Source organism: Benincasa hispida, chromosome 8 (genome assembly GCF_027475165.1).
Source record: "Benincasa hispida cultivar pf3 chromosome 8, pf3_genome.v1.1, whole genome shotgun sequence".
Taxonomy (NCBI): domain Eukaryota; kingdom Viridiplantae; phylum Streptophyta; class Magnoliopsida; order Cucurbitales; family Cucurbitaceae; genus Benincasa; species Benincasa hispida.
The window spans coordinates 20,700,128-20,723,048 of record NC_143485.1 but is presented as its reverse complement, the minus strand read 5'-3'; the positions used below and the strand labels follow the sequence as shown (position 1 = coordinate 20,723,048).

The 22,921-nt window shown below is 33.1% G+C and overlaps 1 protein-coding gene and 1 long non-coding RNA gene across 3 annotated transcripts; both read left to right on the top strand.

Moving 5' to 3' along the window:
- Nucleotides 1-6,357: 6,357 nt before the first annotated feature.
- Nucleotides 6,358-16,167, top strand: LOC150034429 (uncharacterized). Of its 2 annotated transcripts, none has more exons than XR_016531268.1 (3): nt 6,358-8,200; nt 8,282-8,359; nt 15,849-16,167. It is a non-coding gene; the product is annotated as an uncharacterized LOC150034429 (long non-coding RNA). The 2 variants fall into 2 exon arrangements; XR_016531267.1 differs by having other exon boundaries at nt 8,279-8,359.
- Nucleotides 16,168-18,470: 2,303 nt separating this feature from the next.
- LOC150034428 (uncharacterized) lies at nt 18,471-19,829 on the top strand. Its single transcript, XM_090316728.1, has 2 exons — nt 18,471-18,789; nt 19,474-19,829. Exons 1-2 carry the CDS (start codon nt 18,471-18,473, stop codon nt 19,827-19,829), a joined length of 675 nt encoding a protein of 224 aa, XP_090172854.1.
- The last annotated feature ends 3,092 nt before the right edge of the window (nt 19,830-22,921 follow it).

The following is a 22,921-nucleotide window of genomic DNA, read 5'->3' as shown; positions in this document are numbered from 1 at the left end:
ACACAAACGTTCGTACAAACTATTTACAAACTACAGGACACGAGACTTTAGGGCATCAACCTTAACACAACGATACGTGAATAACTGACTAAACTCTTTAGTCACGGGATCCACCATCTGTTAACTGGCAGGTGTTTAAAAACTTTTTCTTCATTCACCACAACTTTGTGTTTAGCTTTTGAGAATGCGTTCGTCAAAATAATTCCAAACTTTGCGATGACTTATTCAAATGCGACGTTGAACCTGGTTATGCTCTTCGTTTTGGCTTACCCCCACGTGTGTCATGCGGACATCCAACTTTGGTTGCGTTCCATATTCAACTCAACTCTTGTCTTGTTTGATTTGGCTTGCATCGGACAGAGAAGTTACGCTTATGCGCTGATTCTGGCGACTTGCCTTCGTTTTGGCTTGCCCCCACGTATGTCATGCGGACATCCAACTTCGAGCCAGTGCCTTTCACAGCTTAACTCTTATCAACCTGGGTTTCCCCATTGCGTTGATAGTTAGTTATTATTCTCAAAAGCTCGCTTCATTTTTTTTTCAAATGATTGCAATGCAATGAACGCAATTCTCCGAGACTGCTGCCACTCCCAAACTTAGAGGTTGGCAGCGTTCTCACCGCAAAGCTAAAAACAAAATTACAAGAATGCAGTAATAAATGCTTGAACAAAGGTTTACACAAAATAAAACTCAAGACTTTCAAAATTTAAAGAATCTAATAGAAGTAAAGAATGCCTTACGTTGATTAGTTAGAGGATGCGGTGAACTATATGTACCATCATAGAAACATTGCAAAACAACGTAATCGGGAAAGAAAGAATTTCAAACGGATAAGGCATACAAGATAACAGGAAAAGACCTTAGGCAGACCAACGCATGCGATCATGCGTTAGAATTCATGCGATTAAAGCCAAGCGTTGAAGGATGACAAGAATTCTTCCGTTGAACTGCGAACCAAGGATAATTATTGTTGCACCTACAAGAGTAAACGTACCATACCCAAGGAAGCAGCCATATATCCAAAATAACAATGAAAATAAAAATAACCTAAACTAAGAAAGCAAAGTAAAGATAGAGTAGAAGACGTTCCTAGAAAAATAGGAGTGTTGTCACCGCAAGGAGTCTTCCATGCAGGAGATGGCTTTCAATTGCTCGGGTCAAGTTGCCCTGACCATTGGAACTTCCAGCAATTGTTGGGCGCATGCGACCGTCATGAGCTTAGAACTGCCTTAAGCTCTTTTGCAACTGATTGCCCTTCTACCTTGGGGTCAATATTGGCTTTCAGCGCATCACCTACACTTCAATATTGTTTACAACCTAGTCGCACAAGCTGCAATACTCCTGAGATAAAAAGTTTGCTCGCAGAGACACAAAACTTAATAAACAATAAGCTGCCAAGTCCCTGGCAACGACGCCAAAAACTTGATGATGGGAAATTAGAAGTCAAATTATTCAACAACTAAAATCCCTTGGACGCAATATGCGATGCATGTTCCTAAGATATGCGTTGATAGTCATGCGTTGGAATGAATATGCGCCGACAAATGTATGCGATGACCATGCGTCCTGTCACAAGTTTTCTTGCGCTCACACCAAGTATAACATGAACACAAGTTTCTCGGGTAATCCGAGGTTGAACGCAGGGACTTGTAGCAGAATGAATGCGGTGATGTGCATGTGACGGTTGAATAAAAGAATGTTGGAGGGGTTGCTAAGTTAATCCTACTCCTACTCCTATCTAACAGACAACGCAATGGGAATATGCATGAGAGGTAGAGATACGACAACACTTGACATGAAATAAATGAATGGAAAAATAGATAAAATGCGGAGATGTTTTCATTGCAACCCTTAAGAGTGACCGCAAAAGGCAACCTTAGTCAACGCAAGCCATGCAATCATGCTACACACACGTGAACCTAACTCTAGGATGTATGCGGTGTATCTGCGATATTGCCGAGAAGCCTATGCCTACCTAGACCTCCATAACCAGCTCATTAGCTTCCCCCGCATGAGCATGGCTGCCGCATAACCCTTTATCCTACTTCCTGGACGCATGTAAATCCATTCTGTAGGGTGCATACGCTGTGTGAAGCAAACGGAGCTTATCCCTAAGTTTCCCATTCTTGCCTATACGTTCCAATCTGCTCTCCCGAGTCTTAGATTTTTGTTTTAGACTACTCTCCCAAGTATGCCTAAATGATGAATGATGCGCTCATAGGACAAGGTAACCGCATGAACTTTGCTGACCTAAGATTGTTACTATCCCTAGTGAACAATGCATACATTGCTTAATACGACTAACCACTTACCCTCCCGGGCAGTTGATTGTTGCTGATTTCACTCATAGACAAGCAATGTGTAAGCCTATAGACAGGCGTTGCAGCAGCTTCATACTAAGCAAATAAGATTACTCACACACTCGCGCAATGCACACCTCTCGGTGGGTTGCTACATGCTTCATATCCCTAATCCACATGACTAAGTATGCGATACCCAAGCAATCCCACTAAGTGTTGCAATGAAAATAAAGATGCTAAGCAAAGAAGATGGAGATGGAGTCGAAGGAATAGAGAAATGCATTGAAAATAAATTGTATTAATTCCTTAATCACAAAATGTTATACAGTACAATATAAGAAAAGAAAGGAAATGAAATGACCGGCTGGAAGCAAAGACTTGCTTCCAGCGGATGTGCGTCAAGGCTGCCGGTGGTGCCATGGATGGGCGGAGCTGATTCTCTCGAGATCTAGTTTCGATCAAAGGCTCCAGTCGTCACTCGGAATGGATGAAGGTGGTGAAGAACTCTCAGCCATCTTCTCACGCAGTTTGTCTGGATCATGGGAAAAATTCCCGAATCACAAGGATCATCCCCGGATGACTTAAATTTCAGCTCATCGGCTTCTATTTATAGAGTTTGAGTCGCCGACAGCATTAATTGGACTGCTCTGAGTCTGACGTTCGACACGTTAGTCCTTTCTGAACCTCTGCCACTAATGGCGTGGTAGGTGAAATGTCAGCATCATCTTTTGGTTTTTCTCGAGGTAGATGCGTTGATGCGTTCGTTCCACCAACCTTGCGTTGAACCCATTAGTATACATTGTCGCGTAGCTACAATCATTCAATGATCGCATTCGCTTAATACTGCAACTCTACATGATGACCGCAATCGCTTGACGAGCGCAACTCCCATGCGATAGACACATACGGCTGATTACCGCAACATCCATGCATTGATCGATGCGTTTGCCTTTGCGATGGAGAGTTTCTCTGCATGTGATCGTCTATGCGGTGGTCCGGTTTCCACATTTGCATCCATTTCCTGTTTTAGCTACAAAAATAAAACATTGAACACATAATAACGCAAAATAACGGGTTAGCTGAAATTCAACATGCTGATCGACGCAAGTTCATTCCCTCGTGAATTCCTATCATGATTGACACATATTCTGCCTAACAACCTTCATAATTCTAAGTAAAAGGCTTAAGATAACATGCATTTCTGCATGTCATCACCACGCACTCCACCAAAGACCGACAACTGAACTCTCTTTACCACAGATATATTATGTGTCCATCTTAACTAATCAGCAGTGCGACCACCCTTCACAGATCGCTCGTAAGTACAACTAAGCCAATAACCGTTATGCCCCTGTAGTTACATCTGTCTTCTTAAGTACCACTGATCCCTCTAATGAACATAAGTCATAGTCCTACTATGACTGAGTCTTCTCTTCCAAAGAGAAGTTGTGACCACTATGTTCAAGCCCCAGAATCAGCCCTTAAGGGAGCAATCTCTCTACTTATCCCTGCTTTAGGAAAGGAGTGAATTCCATCTTGTGGATTGAGTTCCCAGCTCCCAGATCAGACAAGTCTCCAAAAAGGTAGGCATGTTGAGTTGACAATCTGGCCACTCTCACCCATACAAATCAAAGGACTGCCCTTAAAAGCAGGAGTTCCCAAAACACTCAGGATTGAGGTCATGTCACCTATGGTCGTTTAAGTGAGATGCACGTCTCTAGTATCAATGACATTATATACAGAGTTTAGTCATCTCGTGGTCCAGGTCTTATACAAACTCTTTGTATAGGATACCCCCGCCCGCACATCTCCACATGAATGGTCAGGATCAACCATCTGTAGTAGTTTACAACATTTGTAAACCTCTACAAAGCGGGCCGTATCCGTAGTGTTACTAGAATCAGGTATCCCACCTTAATCCTTATACTACAGACCTATTTAAGTTATCAGTTAAGGCATGATCCACTTGTATATCACATATACATGCTTAAGTTCACATAAGATAACCAAGGAGCTTTGTTTATTGCATATGAGTAAATGCCAGAATTAAATAACACTTATTTTATTCATTAAACAATGTGTATCTTTACAAAACAACGAGACTTCGGGAGAATTATGACACCAATCCCAACACTCTACTCGTATCTGGAGGTGGAAGAATAGTGGGCAAGACAACTGTTGAGGTAACTTAGTGAGAAATAGATGAAGATGTGATGTCAGGCTTTATGGGTGGTTGAAGAGTGATAGAAAAGGCCGTGATATCAGGCTGTACAGATGAATTGAGATTTATACAGGCTGTACAGATAAGGTAGGCGACCTAGGTAGAGGTGGGCGACTTAGGTAGAAGTGGGGTAGGTGACCTAGGTGGAGGTGGGGTAGGTGACCTAGGTAAAGGCTGAATAGGTGACCTAGGTACAGGTTGGGTGGGTGACCGAGATAGAGTCGGGATGGGTGACATGGTGGCATCGTGGCCTATCTATGGAGTGGGGGACCTCGTCGCCTCACACATCATGGTACCCTTCATAGACTGTAATAGAGCCAAAATGGTTGACAATTGTGCTTTGATGTCTTTCGTGTCCGTCTCCAGCTTCGATACACGACCATCCAAGCTCGATATTGAGCTGTCAATACTCCGCAGGTACGAATATACAAGAGGAACAACATTAGCTCCTTCCCTGCGACCTGAAACCTCAGACTCAGAACGATCCTCCTCGAGGAAAGAACGTTCTTCAGGTTCAGGACGTACGTCATCCCACCAACACATCAAGAAACATATCCTCGCTGGGGGTGTAAGCAGACTGGTGGATGTTCATGTCCTCATTAGATTCGTCATCCTTCACTCCACCTTCTGAATTATCTTGCTCATCACTTTCCCCACCTTTAGAACTATCGTCAGAACTACTGCCACTCTATGAACTACTAGAGCTCCCTGAACTCTCGGTGTCAGAGTGTAGTTGTCTTACGACCCGTCTATCAATAGGGGTGTCCCGAAACTCCTTCTCCATATCGGACATGACAAAACCCTCTTTGACTTTTGTCTGCATTAAGGATCTAACCCAGTAAGATGGTTAGTGTACATTTAACAACCGAATAAACATACTGTTGCTAGATTACATTTACATTTTGAGACTAAAAAATGTCTCTCTCGTACTTTGAATGACAACAAGTGGGAGCATGACCACCATAATATACGAGGCACAGGTACCTTACTCTTTCGAGTGGCAACGTTCCCTACTATCAATGGTAGGATCTCGTACGTCCACACCTAAATATGAAACAACTCGTATTTATAATTATGTTAATGTTAAACTAAAGATAAAATTAAGTTAAGGAACATCTACCTGGAATGCTTGGGGAAATCCATGGAGAGAGTACTTCATAACGGCTCACCTTCTTCTTGTATAAACCAACCTTATCATCTAGTGCAGTCTTGAGGGCGTCGAGTGTCCTCTGCCAAATAATTGTACCCCAATCAAGATTGTTGTAATAATCTATGTCTTCAACTTCTTTAAATAGAGTACGATCGACAACACTCTTTTGCTTGTTCTTACCCATCATTGCAATCTCTGTGTAATATACTAGGGCGATTTTAACAGCATCATCGTTGTTTTCAAATACCAAATTCTTGTATATATTCTTCTTCCAGTAAATTCAGGTGGAATGCGTCTGAGGTCGACCGATTATCAAAGTACCTCGTCGCAAGTTCTTGTGAGGACTCATCACTCCGTACAACTCGAGTAGGGAACCGCCACAAACCAGTGATCAATAAAAAATCGTCATTTGAAAACGTGACGACCTTTCCTCTGGCAAAGAAACTAATTGAGTTCGCTCACTGCTTCTTCACTTCCCTCAATAACATATGGTGGATAAGTGGGTCGTTGAATATAAGTTCAATGTCTACAAATCGCCCAAAAATTGTTCTCTTGAGCATCTTTAACTGCCTTTTGGCAAACTTCTCCTTCACAATCTTATTGGCATTCGCAACGTGGGCCAGACTCATTACTTGCCCGGAAAACCTATCAGCTTCACGTATTTTTAAAGCTTTTGACATCTTAAATTACTCCTGCGTTGTATGAACATTCAATTGATCAAATAACAAGTTCGTACTAAAAAATCACTAACAATACATACTGTTAAAGTCTCGCTCTCGCCAATCTTGCTTATCTCGCTCTCGCCCATCTCACTCTCGCCCATCTCGCTCTTCCCCATCTCGCTCTCACCTTATATCGCTCTCGAAAACTCATTCTCTATCTTGTCTGGCTCTAATTATACCTTCTTCATCCTCAACCAATGCAAAACACATCGAAATCCAAAATAAAAAACAGACACAATTGATTAAACTCTGAAACCCACTTAAACAAATGAAACCAACCTAAACAAAAGAAACCAAGAACTTCGCAAATGAACCAACCTAAATAGACGCAACACTACATGCAAGACAAAAATTAAATTCACTTACCCAAGAACTTCGATTATGGCAGTAGATGGATGATGGTTTTGCAGAGCGAGATTGAACGACACTTACACGAGAATTTTGAGCGACTGTGACGACCGTTGCATTTGAGCGCACGAGTATCGTATACACTGGAGGGCATTTTTGTAATCTCATACCGTGATGACGTCAGCAGAAGGTCAATTGATAATTTTTTAGAAAATTGGATCATTTGGCATTATGGGCCGACAAAAATCTTTAAAGTTATCAACTTAAAACTAAAGTACATGTGCTAGGTGGTTTGTGTACACAAAATATTTAACCGTCCCAAAAAGTAGGTCATCGGCCCAAATTTCGCATCCCATTTCTTGTTTCGGGTAAAATGAAATGGTAGACCAAGGTATTTGCCTAGGCACCAATAAACAAAGGCTCATCGACCTTTGCACCTCCTTTGAAACATTTGGACTAAACATAGCTGAGGACTTGGAAAAATTAATACACTGACCTGACACTGCCTCATAAGAATTGAGAATATACTTGATGGCCATCCCTTTTTGAGCATTATCATTTCAAAATAACAAACTGTCATCTCCAAAGAAAAGATGGGAGATGATTGGATTTTGCCTAGGAATTTTGCATCCGAAGATCTTCTCTTGGTCAAGAGCCTTCAAAAGGAAGTTCAAAAGCCCTTCAGAAAAAAAAAAAAAAAAAAAAAAAGACAAGGGATCCCAGTATCTCAAACCACACTCAGGATGAAGCATGTCCCTAGGCTTTCCATTAATCATAACTAAATATGTTACAGAGGACATACAATCTGACTAAATTCACCCACTTTTCGCTAAATCCCATCTTCCTCGTAACATCCCTCAAGAAAGGTCATTCCACTCTATCACATGCTTTGCTCATATCAAGTTTTAAGGCCGCCATACCATACCTCCCCTGTCGTGAAGCCATCATATTATGATACATTCATAGCCCACCAAAATGTTGTCTGAAATTAGTCTACCAAGAACAAATGCACTTTGAACTGTGGATACAATCTCTAGAGAAATTTTTCAATCTGTTAGCCGTAGATTTGGTGATTATTTTGCAAGTCACATTGCAAAGGCTAGTAGGTCTATAGTCTACTACCTTCAAAGGATGCTTGGCCTTAGGAAAATTTTCAATTTTTGAAATCAAATTGATTTAGGAAAATCAAATTGGAATTGAAACAAAATTGAAAAACACAAATTTTAGAAATATTGGATTTCTCTGGTCACAACCAAGTAGCTCACTTAACATCCACTTGACTCTAGCTTCAATACTCAAGCATGAGTTGCATCTCATGCAACCTTCTTCTTTGCATGAATGTCCTGCAATAAATAGAGAAGGTGGAAGTGGAAATCGGGCATGCAATAGCTGATGAACTTGTTGAAGTTTTTTTGAAAACTTGTAAGGTTGGAGAAGTGTTCTTCAAGTTGCATCATCAGTGAGTTTCTTTTCCAAATTCCCTTCATTCAAGCTTATTTTGAGTCCCACAACTCAATCTAAAATTTCAAAAGAATAGTAGGAAAGATCTTGAGGTGGTTCACAAGAAGAATTGGAGAAGATTTGCAACTGAATTTGAGATTCAAGAGGTTCTACAAAGGTATGACATGAAACCCTCTTATTATTGTATGAGCATCCTTTATTTATAGCAAAAATTAATGAATTAGAATGCTTATTGATCCTTGTTGCTTCTGCTGCATGTTGATACACTCCTACAATTCCCCATTATTAAGAACATGTAGACAAGCTTAGGGTATAATCTTTTTTTTTTTTTTTTGCCATAAATTATATAAAATACTTTCAACATGTGCAATATGTTTTCATGTTGCCTCCATTTATTTATTTATTTTTTAAAATATAACTCAAATTTTAATTTGTTCGGAACAAAATGGAAACTTTTAATGGTTGGGAAAGAATGGGGGAGAAAGGAAGGAAGGAGGAAGAGAAAAGAGAAGAAGGTGGTGACGATAGGGACAAAAAGTGAGATTGTTCAAAGTTCCCGGGTTAAAATGTTAAATTTGAAAGTTGAGGGACTAAAATGTAATCTAAGTCAAACTTTTATAGCTTTTTTCTTAACATTTTTAAAATTTTAAAAATATAATTTCACATATTAAAATGAAAAAAATTCATAGATAGGAAAAAAATGTGAAACTATTTATAAAAATAAACAAAAGGATAAAAAAAAAACACACTAATATACACTTATAGACTTTTGTGACTTGATAGACACTGATAGACTTTTGTTAGTCTTTATAAGAAAATATTAAAATTTTACTATTTTGTGTAAATAATTGTCCTTATTTTTTTATTTTTGAAAATTTCCTTATTAAATTTTGAAGTTCAAAATATAAATACATTAAATGATAAACTATAAACCTAAAAATTTGCACCTATTTTGAAAACATGAAACATAATCCATATTGTCTATAAAAAGGCTTAAAGCCCGTTTGGATTAACTTTCTAACTGTTGTAAATGGAATCCATTTATGGTAATCTAAGAAGTGGATCCCATTTTATTACATTTGTAGTTGTTTACTTGTGTTCTACAATTGTAATGAAGTGTGAGGCTCTTTACAGAATGTCTAATCAATAAACACAATTCGATTGTGTTTGAAAATTACGTGAGATCCACCAACTTTTTAAAATAGTTTTGAACAATTTTTCCGCACAGCGCTTAGTATCCATCGTTTACGGCTGAATATTTGTGAACAATGTGTGGAAGATACGAATTCGCCAATTATGAGTTGGGCGCCTTAGGAGGTCTTCCTCCACTAGCAGGTTTAGCTGGTGAATCAGAAAAATTAATTAGGAATTAAATATACTTTTTTACTCTCACACGTCATCATTTATCATTCCGATTGATTGAATGGTAACGATAAGTCAATAAAAACTATTTATCGTTTTTTCTTTTTATGTGGTTATCGATCATATCGGTACATGCGGTCGATAACTCTAACGATAAACTTTTTTTTTTTTTTTTTGGAATTGTTAAATGATACTACATTTTGAAATTATTCACCTAAGGAATTAATTGATTAATGTAGAGAGTGTTGGGCGTTGCATTTGTGATGATTGACATGAAGGTTCTTCAATTTGTATTTGGTGAATTCACATTGACCCGTTATCAATCTACTGCTGATATCTTCTTCAATTATGTGTAATTTGTTTAATTAGTCTAGGGCCAATATATGTCATGTCGTTGAGGATATATTTTTGTTTTATTTACAACTGCATGATTCACACTTCAACACATTTGAGAAAACAAATCTTAAAATTTAATATCCTACACATTATCTTAGTTATAATGGTCAAATGTTATAAATTAAATACGAGCCTTAAAAAAATAGTCGAAGTGCTTGCAAACTAAGTCGATTCGTTGGACGTAAAAAGAATAATAGAGTAAGTTTCAATTATCCCTAAAACTTATGGTTTGGTTTAAAAAATTAAGATCTCTCATGAATGATAAAACCAAAACTTTGCATTTGCATGAGAGAGAGAGAGAGAGCAAAAGAGCCAAATAGAAGAAGTTAAGAGAAAGTGTGGAGTGTGAGAATGGTCATAGCAGAAGAAGAAGAAAGTTGGTTCGGCTTCAATATATAATCTGCATCGTATTCGGTGCTGTGGAGAGTGGCGCAGAAAATTGAGCAGCAGCAGCTGCTTCTGGCTGTGGCTGTGGCTGAGTTTTTCGGTTAACGAGGCGGCGCCACCGCCCCTCTCACTTTAAATTATAGAACTAATCCCATTTCTTCAATTCCCCTTGAATTGCATGCTAATCATTTTGTTTTTAGTTTTTATTGTTTTTTGAAAATGGTTTTGTTTTTATTTTTTTTATTGTTTTTTGAAAATGATGTTTGTCTTCCCACATTTTTTTCATATCTCGTAAAAGAAATTTTAGAAATATGTCAAAGGTTAAAAGGAAAAAAATGACTTTTTATACCTTAAGTTTTTTAAGAATATGTGTGTTTAGTCCTAAATTTTAAAAATATATTTTTTTAGTCTTCAGGTTTATAAGAATAGACTTATTTGGTCCCTCAATTTTTAAAATGTATCTTTTTAGTCTTTGAATTTTTAAAAATAAGTTTAAAAGGTCCTTGAAGTATTTTTTGTTTGATATTTTAGAAATAACTATATGATATTTAAAATTAGAAAAAATAGTTTTCGAGAGGATGTAATTTTTAATAATTATTCTTCTAATTTAAAATGTCATATAATTATTAAAAAATAGTATAAAGTTATTTGAGGGATATTTTAAACATATTTTTAAAAAATCAGGGACTAATAAAGTACATCTTGAAAACTTAGAGACTAAATGGGTCTATTCTTATAAATTTAGGGACTAAAAATGTATATTTTTAAACCCTGGGATCAAACATACATATTCTTCAAAACTTGAAGACTAAAAGAGTAATTTTTCCAAGGTTAAACTACCAATTTGGTCATTATACTTCGAAGTTCTTTTTTCTTTTTTCAATTTTAGTCATCGTACTTTTAATAAATCTTAAATTTAATTTTTTAGAGTTAATTTTTATTGTAATTGATTAATAATAGTAATAACTTTCATGCGAAGAAATATAATATGTGAATATGTTTTCAAATTCTATAGTAAATCTGCTAATAAATAATAAAAGATTTTTAAAAAAATCAACAATAAACTAGCATTGGGGACTAAATTTAAGATTGATTGAAAATACGATGATTAAAGTTGAACAATTGAAAGTATAAAAACTAAAACTGAGCAAACTTCAAAGTATAGGACCAAAATGGTATTTTGACCTATTTGAAACTTTTTAATTTTTGTCTATTTAGTCTTTAAACTTTCAAAAGTATCTTATAGGTTATTGAACTTTCAATTTTGTGTCTAATATGTTTTTGAACTTTAAATTTTGTATTTAGTAGAGATCTTTAAACTTTAAGCTTTCAATTTTGTGTTTAGTAGAGATCTTTAGTTGAGATATTTAGGTCGTTTTTATTTATTTATTTATTTTAAGTAATTGATTATTGATCTATTGGATATAACATTGAATTTTACGTCCAATGAACCATAACATTTCGATTTTATGTTTAGTAGATATGCGAATTAGAAAAATAATATGTCTAATAGGTTAAGGACGCCATTAGATACAAAAATAAAAAGAAATAAGAATCTATTATTGGATACCAAATTGAAAGTTTAAAGATATATTAGACATATTTTATTTATTTGACACTGGGACTTATTTGATATAAAGTTGAAAGTTCAAAGATCAAATAGATACAAACTTGAAAGTTTAAGAACTAAACTTGTAATTTGATCTTAAAAAGTACGTCATATATGTAAAAACCTATTAGATATGAAAGTGAATATTTTAGGTCCCGTTTGGTAACCGGGACAGTTGCAAATATAGTAATTAGACCTAAAGTATTAGTAGATATAACGTAATGTAAAAAAATTTACAAATATGACAAAATTTAGATAGTCTATCAGTGATAGATCATATTGTTGGTAGGAGTTTATCAGTGATAGATTATATCGATGGTAGGAGTCTATCAACGATAAAAGTCTATTGTTGATAGACTTTTCTATATTTGCATTTTTTTTTAAAAAAATGATGTTATATACTTGATTATTATCTCTAAAAATGCTACCAATTGCAATTACCCTTTAGTTTTTTTATTTTTTTGTTTTCGAAAATTAAGCCTATAAGCACTAGTTTTACCTCCAAATTTCTTTCTTTGTTATCTACTTTTTATCAATGGTTTAAAAAACTAAGTCAATTTTTGAAAACTAGAAAAAGTAGCTTTTAAAAACTTGTTTTTTTGAATTTGGTGAAGAATTCAACCCTTGTACTTAAAAAAATATGTAAATTATTATAAGAAATAGGGAGAAAATAGACTCAATTTTCAAAAAACAAAAATCCAGAAACGACATGGTTACCAAACAGGGTCTTAGGATCTATTGAAACACAAATTTAAAAGTCTAAAGATTCATTAGACATTTTTTAAAGTTTAAGAACTAAATTGACACAAAATTAAAAGATTAAGAATCTATTTGATAGTTGTAATGTCCAAAGATCTAATAGACATAAAATTGAAAGTTTGAGGATCAATTAGACATTTTTTTCTTTTTAAGTAAAGGTACCAAATAGATCACATAATCCTATTTCAATTCGTAGAAAACTTTCAGGTACTACTGAAGGAGAAAATTTCTAGTACTGTTGGAATATGAATGTGAGAAAATTTCAAATAATACAGTATAACTATTTGTATAGTGTATTCCTTCCATTCATATTTTGAAGCTTCACTACTAAATGATAATAATTTATTTTATGGATTTCACATTATTCCAAAAACTTACTATTAAGGCAAGCAAGAAATAGAAATTAAAAAAGAAAATCACACTACTACATATCACTAGAATTTACCATTCTTAAATAATTTTTTTTTTTTTAGGTAACAATGAATGAGGGTATTATGAACATTTCTTTTATACTATGATAACACTAAAATTTTTCTCAAGCATCAACATGCTATAAACAAATAAATTTTCTCAAGAATCAACATGCCATAAACAAATATTTATAAATACAAATTCGATTTTCTCTAGAAAATTGTCAAAGTTAGTTAAATCCTAAAAATAGAAGAAGTTTTTTTTTTTTTTTTTTAATTATTTTTATTTTTATTTTTATAATTAATTCTTTTGAGGTTAGTAACATTCTCAAGATTAAAGGTAACAAAATAAAATAAAACAAAAAAACTCATATGGGTAGAAATGATATTTAAAAACTTAATTTTAGAAATTTTAAATCTGAAATCAAAGGGATATTAAACAAATATCTATAACATATAAAATCCAAGAAGAATTTAAATTATAATATAAAAGTTTAGGTCCCATTTGATAAATCTTTGGTTATTTATTTTTTAAATAAAAATTAAGCCTATAAATATTACTTACATCTATTGATTTCTTTACTTGGTTGTCAACCTTTTTAGAGAGTATTTTTTTAAAAATCAAGTCAAATTTTGAAAAAACAGTTTTAAGAACTTGTTTTGTTTTTTTTTTTTTAAAGAAAAATTTGATTTAGAATACAAATGCTTACATATGAATGATGAAAATCATGATTAAAAAATTACAAGAGGACCAACACAATTTTTAAAAATAAAAAATAAAATAGTTATTTATAATTTTAATCAATATATTATTTTAAAATTGATTGACAACTAGACGCAAATAGATAGGAACCTCAAGATCGACTCAAATGATCATATTGTACAATACAATTCCAAGACTCAATCTGTCTATATTTTTTATACAAACACAAAGGTGAATAGTAATTAAAAACAACGGAAAATTATTTTAAATGAAAAAAACAGTTAAAAATATTTAAAATAATAGCAAAATATCATAATCTATCTGTGATAGCCCGCAAGCTACATAGTTAGAAGAAAAGAAAAGAAAAAAGAAAAACAAAAAAATTTGCTTTGCTTTTCTTTTGTTTTATACTTGGCTTGCACACACAAACTTTTTTGAAGAAGTGATATAATGATATATGGGAAACATACCTTTTTGTCCTAAGTTTATTGTTGAAGTCTATGGATCAAATGAAAACTAAAATCAAAATTGAAAGGCAAAAATGCAATATTTTGAAAATTAGAGATTAAAGGAGAATTAAAATCAAAATGCATAGATAACAATTAACAATATATAGCATTTTGAAACTAAGAGACCAAAGAGTGTTAGATGATATATAATTAAATTTACCTTCTTCATCCACTAGTTTAAGCTTTTGGGTCAATTGGTGATTTAAGATGATATTAGAATAGATTAGTTTAGAATGTCTAAACCCCCTGCAACAATATTTCCTCCCTAATTAATATTTATTTCCACTTATCTTTATATTTCAAGCCCACAAGTGAATGAAAACGTTGATATAGGTAATTAAATTACATTCAAATCTTCACTAATACCTACTTTAGTTTTTTATACTAACTTTCGATTAATTAATTAAAAATAATTATGATGTGAAAATGTAATAAAAATTAGTGAAAAATTAATTTTATCATTATTAATTTATTTAAAAAAATTAACATACATCAACCACACTAAGGATTGGAAATAAGTATTTAGTAAAAAAATAATGACTAAAAGTGTAAATCTTGAAGTCTAAGTGTGAGAGTTTCAGTTATTGGCTGAATATTTGTTTAAGGGCTTGGTTTCGTGATTGACTGAGTGTTGTCTCATAAGTTATTATAAAAGATGTCACACGAGATGCTATGTTGTAGATTTTTTTTTTTCTTAATTGGAATATTATGCAGAGTTATTTTCTATGAATTTTTTCTTTCTTTTTTATTGGCCTGCCGATTTTAGTTAGGGTGCTTTTCCTTTTCTCCACTCCACTTATTTATTTGGAAGTCCTGACATTATTAGGGTCACCACTTATTCATTTGATTTTTGGTGTTCTTGTGTTCTATGTGGCAGTTGTTTACTCCAATACAATAGAGTATTATTATGAGTTGAAATTAAGGGTATACAAATAATCCGATAATTCGAAAAAATCGATCAACCCAACCTAATCTGTGCAGTTTGGATTGGGTTGGGTTCAAATAAATGAAATTTTTTTGGGTTGGACTGAATGTATATATATTTTTAAACTTATGATACAATTGTATATACATATATATTTATTTTTATTTTATTTTATTTTATTATTTTTTAGATAATTTATTCTCTAACAACTCATAAAAATAGTTTTTTTAGCACTTTAGAAAGAAAATATGCATTATATAAATTGAAATGAAGTTGTTAATCTTAATTCAATATATAAAAATAATTAAATCAAATTTTTACCTATTAACATTTTACTTATTTCTAGAACAAAAAATTAAATAAATGACTCGAGCAACCTGAATCAAGTCAACTCAAATATTTCATGGTTGGGTTAGTTTGAGTTCATTTTTTTAATAAGAATTATTTGGATTGAAGAAATTTACAATCCAAACAATTGAGTTGGGTCTAAAAAGTTTCAACTCAACCCAACATAACTCACTAATACCCTAGTTGAAATATTTGTCGTGTAAAATCAGTGTTGAATCGAGAAGTTTCTTGATTTTAGGGGGAGCCTGAGACTTCATTATGCGAAGGAGTTCTTCAACTTAGGAGGAGCCTAAGTTGTATCAGTGAAACATCTTCTTACGCAGAGGGAAAGATTGCATCAAAGAGAGGGAGTCTCATACACTAAGGAAAACCGAAATATTCTTCACTATATTTGCATACTTAGGGGGAGCCTAAGTTCTATTGGGAAGGAGTCTCACATCCTTTTCGGACACACTGTCCTTAGATATAGATATAGGTGGTTTATCACCAATGGGTTACTAATCTCTCTGTAATTTTTTTTATTTGATTTATTGCTAGTCTTTATTTTGTTGTTACAATGAGTGCTTGGACATCCGATCTATTTTAACAACTGTGATCTTTGTGTATCAAGTTTAGTAAAATTTCACTAAAAACTAATGGAAACAAAACTCAAAATTCAAGGATAAAAATACAATCTATTGAAATGAAAAGATCAAATAGAAACTAGATCAAAACTTAGGGACCAAAAAGAGACATCAAAATGCTACCCTTATGTGTAGTCCTTACATTTCACCATTGCCGTTAAATTTAAAATATAAAATTTCATTTCATAATTATTTAAAGTTAATTGATGGACATTAACACCAAATATTGAAAGTGAATATTTAGTTACAAATCGAAGTTATAATTATAAATCTCAAAAGTTAAGGACCACATAATTGAAACAAAGCTCAAATTTCAAGAGTATAAGATTATAATATCTTGAAACCCAAGAAGTAAATTGAAATCAAGTTGAAAACTTATGAATTAAAAATATAAAATTTTAATAGCTAGAGACCAAATAGAAACAAAATCAAAAATCCAAAATTTATGGACAAAAGGTAATTTTAAAAAATAATATATATATCATTTTTGGTTATATAAATTTGTGTGTTGTGTTGTGCTGTGTGGCGTATCTAAAATCTAAAGCTATGGATCCATCTACATTGCCTTACACTTCAATTCCCGAAGCCTAGGCCTTACCTACAACCTTTACAAACCCAAACAGCCTGTCTTTCAAAAAAAGCTTTTTCCTTTTTCCCTTCCCTCTTCAATGGCGTATCCTACTTGGCCTTTCCCTCCTCTCTGTCATTCCCAAGATTTTATATCAATCAATACTATACTACTCATCCCACCAACCAATCCCATTCCCATTATTCTTACCACTCTTTTCAACACACACAAAAACCAAACAATATTATTCATTTGTGTCTTCATCTTTTCTTATCAATCCAATTTATCTCTTGGTTTAGTTTTTGGATCTTTCATAACTAGGATTCTATACAACTATATATATTTTAACCTAATCTTATCGATTGAGTTAGCGTTCGACAATCGTTTTTTCTTAACAAATTGAACTCATGATTTAACTGTATAAATTACTATGACATCTAAAATCTTATGTTGATGACCAAGGACAAATTTAGTATGAACCCAGGGGGCTCGAACCCTCCCTCAATTTTATGCTATATAAATATATATATATACACTACCACAATTTAATGAGTTAAGTTAAATTATGACCTTAGTCATTGAATTTCGAAAGTTTGAATCTATTTGGGTATCCAAACCTTTAGAAGTGTCTAATAGTTTCTTGAACTTTTATTTTTGTATCTAATCATAGATCTTTCTAAACTTTCAATTTTAATTTGAGTCTAATTAAGTCCATTAGGTCAATCCATGATGGTTATCTTCTAGATATACGTTTAAATTTCATGTGTAATGAAATCCTAGATTTGCAATATTGTATCTATTTGATTTTTGAATTTTAAAAAAATTGTAAGCTTATGGACCCAAATAGATACAAATGAACCACAAATTTCTTGGTCTAGTTTTCATTTGGTCCCTAGGTTTCAAAATATTACTTTTAACCCTTAAGCTTTGTGTTTGATTTCAATTTAGTCCTTAGGTTTAAAAATGTTATAATTTTACTTTTGAGATTTGAGTTTTGTTTCAAATTGGTTCATAGGTTTCAAGATTTACATTTTTAACTTTGATTTTTTACTAAATATTTCGTCTCACCCATTAATATCACTATCTTTTAAATTAATTTAAAATTTTTACTTCATAATGATCGTAATTTAATTAATTAGACAATAACACCAAAGATTGAATTGAGTATTCAGTAAAAAAAAAGCAACTCAAATATAAAGAGTAAAATTGTAACAATTTAAAATTTAGGGATAAAATTGGAATCAAACTCAAAACTTAAGGATTAAAACAGTAATATTTTGAAACGTATGGACCGGCCAAATAAAAACTAGATCCAAAGTGTAGGACCGAAAATGTAATTTTTCCCAAGATTTCATCCATTGTATGTTGTATTAGGAGGGTAGTTATGTCTTTTGGCATTCTCCTCTCTCTCTCTCCATCTTTAAACCCTAGTAGTGGTGGTCGACCCTCGCTCTACCCACCATGTTTTCAGAGATTTTGCAGCGCCAAAAACGATACGCATGTCCTTCCCTCTCTTTCCATTCGTCCATATCAATCTTCCCCTACAAATCCCCATTGGCTTTTAATTAATTAACCCCTTTTCTTTTTATTTCTTTATATATATATAAGGCTTCCCATGGGCATATTGCACATATATTACTATTCATCATATAACATATAATAATTATTGATGGAAAAGACGGCGGAGGAGACGGGCGGTGGCGGAGGCGGTTGTCCACCGGTGAGTTCACGGTGGAATCCGACGAAAGAGCAAATAAGCATATTGGAGAATTTGTATAGACAAGGAGTGAGAACGCCGAGTGCTGACCAAATACAACAAATAACGATTAGGCTTAAGGATTATGGTCATATTGAAGGCAAAAATGTGTTCTATTGGTTTCAAAATCATAAAGCTAGGCAAAGGCAGAAGCAAAAACAACATTCCTCATTTCCTCTTTTTAACCACTTCCTTCATTTCAATCACAACTCTTCTTTCCCTCCTCCCAACGGTTCGTATAATTCTCCACCGATATATATTATATCAGTTGAATTAGACTTGTTTTTGCATTTCTTTCTTACGTTTTACTACGTGGGATCTTGTTTTTGTTTCGATTCGACTTGAAAAAGAAAAAAGTTTCAATCTTTTACTTTTGTTTAGAACACTTGCATCTTAAAATCTTTTTTCATTTCTCTATTTCAAATGATGTGATTTTCACTGATAAGCTTGTTATGAGATTAAGTTCACCTCTAGCCCATTAGTGCTAATTTTGTTAGGTCTAATTCTAATTTTCATGTTGCAAATGGATTAGTTTATGATTGGTTTGATAATTATTTTATTTTTGAGAATTTTATGTATGTTTTCACTTTTCTTTAGGAAGTATTTGAATTTTTGGTAAAATTTTAGAAACAATACCACATGTTTTAATTTCTCTATGAAATTTGAAAATATGATAAATTAAAGTTTGTAAGTTTAATTCTAAAAAATTATGATAAAATGATGGTTTACGACATTTCTATGTTTGAATATTGTAATACGTTATTTGTTGATAATCCCTTAGCCTATAGAGTGCTTAAATGAAATTAAGTTTACTCCTTATTGATTTTCTTCAGCTTTTTTTTTTTTTTGTACAACTATAGTGGAATTATTTATTAATATCAATTTTTCTTGTTTTGTTCATTATTATGATCATCAGTGGTTTGCAGCCCATACTACGTACATCAAAACGACGTCGGATTATATCAACAGTATCCAAACAATTCGAAGGTGTTTCAAAGCAATGGGATTGTGAAGAGAAGATCAAAGAGTGAGAGAAGAAATTTTATTAATAATAATGATATTATTAATATTAATGAGGAATCCGCCATTAATAATAACCTTAGCTTTCACAGTACTGAAACTCTCTCTCTCTTTCCCACGCACCCAACTGGGGATTTACAAGCTGGCCCGTCGTCACCGATGCAGCCGATGACACCCGCTTTGGCCTCCGCTGGAAACTCTGCTGATGATTGTGCCGGCGGCCGTCGACCTTACTTTGAATTTTTTATGTAGGAAAAACTTGTGTTAAAGGAAAAGGAGGGGGTTATATTTTGTGAGCTTTTTTTGTTTATGTAATGAGAGGGAATTTTAATCTATTGATAAACTTTTTCTCAGTTTTGGAGATTTGTTTTATATTTATATATAAGGGTATATTTTGCTGTCTCAATAAATATCTAATTAAAATTATGATGCAAGAAGGTTAGGATGTTGAATATGAAGAGTTCATTAATATTTCTATTACTACATATATTATAAGCACGGGAAGGAAATAAAATCAATTTGGTATATAAGTTTTCAAAATGTATTTTATTAGGTCCTATGTCTTTAATGATGTATTTATAGTAATGATTGGCTTAAGTTATTTTGATAAGGTTTTAGTTATTTTCTTGACCTTGTTACTTCTATCATTATTTTATGTTGATTATACCTCTCAGTCCATAATCACCATAATGTTCACCTACTCTCATGTTGGTCTTGAGGTTTGACTACTCACAGTTAAGAGTTAAATATTCTAGACTCGGCTTGAGAGTATAATTTCTTCTAACTTGTGCTGCTTCAATGACCTTGTCGGTCAACTCTCATTGAGGTTGAATTTCTCACCATTGTCCATGTGAGCTGCTCTCAGATTGACTCATCAAATTTATAAGGTTGATGTTGAATAATTCTTTGGATGGTGTTTTAGGCCCTAGAATTACCTTGGCGGTCCAGAGTGGCTCCTAGATGATCTTGGGGATGACCCATGATACGCTTTCAATAGGGTTAAGTTTGGGGTTTCTCTAGGTTCAAATATTCCAAAATCAATCCCCTTTCGAGGGACTAACCCCACATTGAATCTTTTCAAAAAGATGAAAAACAATTGTAGAGATCGAATCTCGTTGTGGAAGCGTTGTGAACGCCTTACATCCTGCAATTTGATTTTTATATAAACATATTCAGTATACTAAAACAGAATATAAACATGTAATATAACATGCTTCAGAGAAAAACATTAGAATCATTCTTACCTTTGTAGATTTCCAAGCTTCATGAACAATCATTTTTAAGTTCCAACGAATGGCTCCTTCAATGATCTTGATCATGAACGATTCTTGAACGATCTCGAACACTATCACAAGAGTAACCTCGTTATTCTCTAGGATTCCAATATAGGGATATATGGTATCCAACTATTGGGAAAGGGAGAGGAGAAAAGAGTTTTGGAGAGTAGAGAGAGGATTCTCTTTGTGGTTTAGAAATTTTTTTGCACAATAATACTTCAGTGTCTGTGTCTCCCAAAGGGGCCATAGGGAGGTCTTTATTTAGAGAAGGGTCAAAGCAATTTTTCTAATTCTTTTCCTTTTCCCTTTTATACAATTAATTCATTAAATAACACTTATTTAATTAATTAGCCCAATTAATTAAATAACACAAGTACAATTAAATAACACTTATTTAATTTAATTTGTACATTAATTACATACCTATTTATACATTAAATTTAATTTGATGTATATTTATTTAATTATCATAAAATTGTATGTATATGTGCAATATCTTTCCATTAATTTATTCAATTCACTTGAATAAATTAATTGAATCTTATTCAAATATTAGTTTCCAATTTAATTTGAATTATAGATTATATCCATAATCAATTATATATTAATCACATTAATATATGGCTTCCTCAAATTAATTTGAACAATTCAAATCATCTCTCTTAAATATCCTATAGTGGGCTAATAAGGGGACCTAATGGACCTGTAGAGCAGAAGCTCTAATGATATAAGATTAATTGACTATCCTCTCTAAGTTCCAACGAATGGCTACTCCAACAATCTTGATCACGGACAATTTCTTGAACAATCTCGAACAATACTACGAGAGCAACCTTGTTATTCTTTAGGATTTCAGTGAAAGGATATGTAGTATCCAACTATTAGGAGAGGGAGAGGAGAAAAGGGTTTTGGAGAGTAGAGGGGATTCTCTTTGTGACTTGGAAAATTTTTTGCACAATAACACTTGTGTGTTGTGTATTGTCTGTGTCTGTGTCTCTCAAAGGGGCCATAATGAGGTCTTTATATAGAGAAGGGCCAAACCCTTTTCTTAATCCTTTTCCTATTTCCCTTTTTCACAATTAATTAAATAAATAACACTTATTTAATTAATTAACCCAATTAATTAAATAAAACTTATTTAATTAATTAGCACAATTAGATAACACTTATTTAATTTAATTTTCACATTAATTAAATAACTCTTTATACATTAAATTTAATTTAATGTATGTATATTTAATTATCACAAACATTGTATGTATATGTGCAACACCTCTCTATTAATTAATTATTGATGAATCTAATTCACTTAAATTAATTAATTGAATCTTATTTAAATATTACTTTCCAATTAAATTTGAATTATAGATCATATCCATAATCAATTATATATTAATCACATTAATATATGATTTTCTTAAATTAATTTGAATAATTCAAATCATCCATTTTAAATATCCTCTAGTGAGCTAACAAGGGGACCTGGTGAACCTGTAGATCAGAAGCTCCAACAATATGAGATTAATTGGCTAAAATCATTAACCAAGTTAATCAATATTTGTTAACTATGGGTACACTCCACTAAAGACCCACAACTGCATTCTTCTCACTACAAATATATTTTTATATCCACGGATATAGACTAATAATAACAAGTTAATCCTTCACGAGTATATGTAACTCCAACTGGGTCAAATTACCATTTTACCATTGGATTACCTCTGACTCCTTAAGTACCAATGCTTCTCTAATAAACAACCAGTTTATGGTCCAACCAATAAATAGAAACCCCTTTCGGGCCAATGAGAGGGTAATGCCCTTTATTCAAGTCTCGGAGGCATCACTTAAGGGAACACTCATCTACTTACCCTTAAGACAGGAAGAAGTGAACTCCATCTTGTATTATTATGTTCCCAACTCCCCAATCGGTCTTGTCCTTAACGTGGTAGGCATATTGGGTCGGAGAACTGGCCACTTGATAGCTCTAAAAAAGAGTTATTACTCCTAACTTAATTCAGACTTGTTATTGGATTTTATGTGTTTATTTACCTATTTTTGTAGGTATCG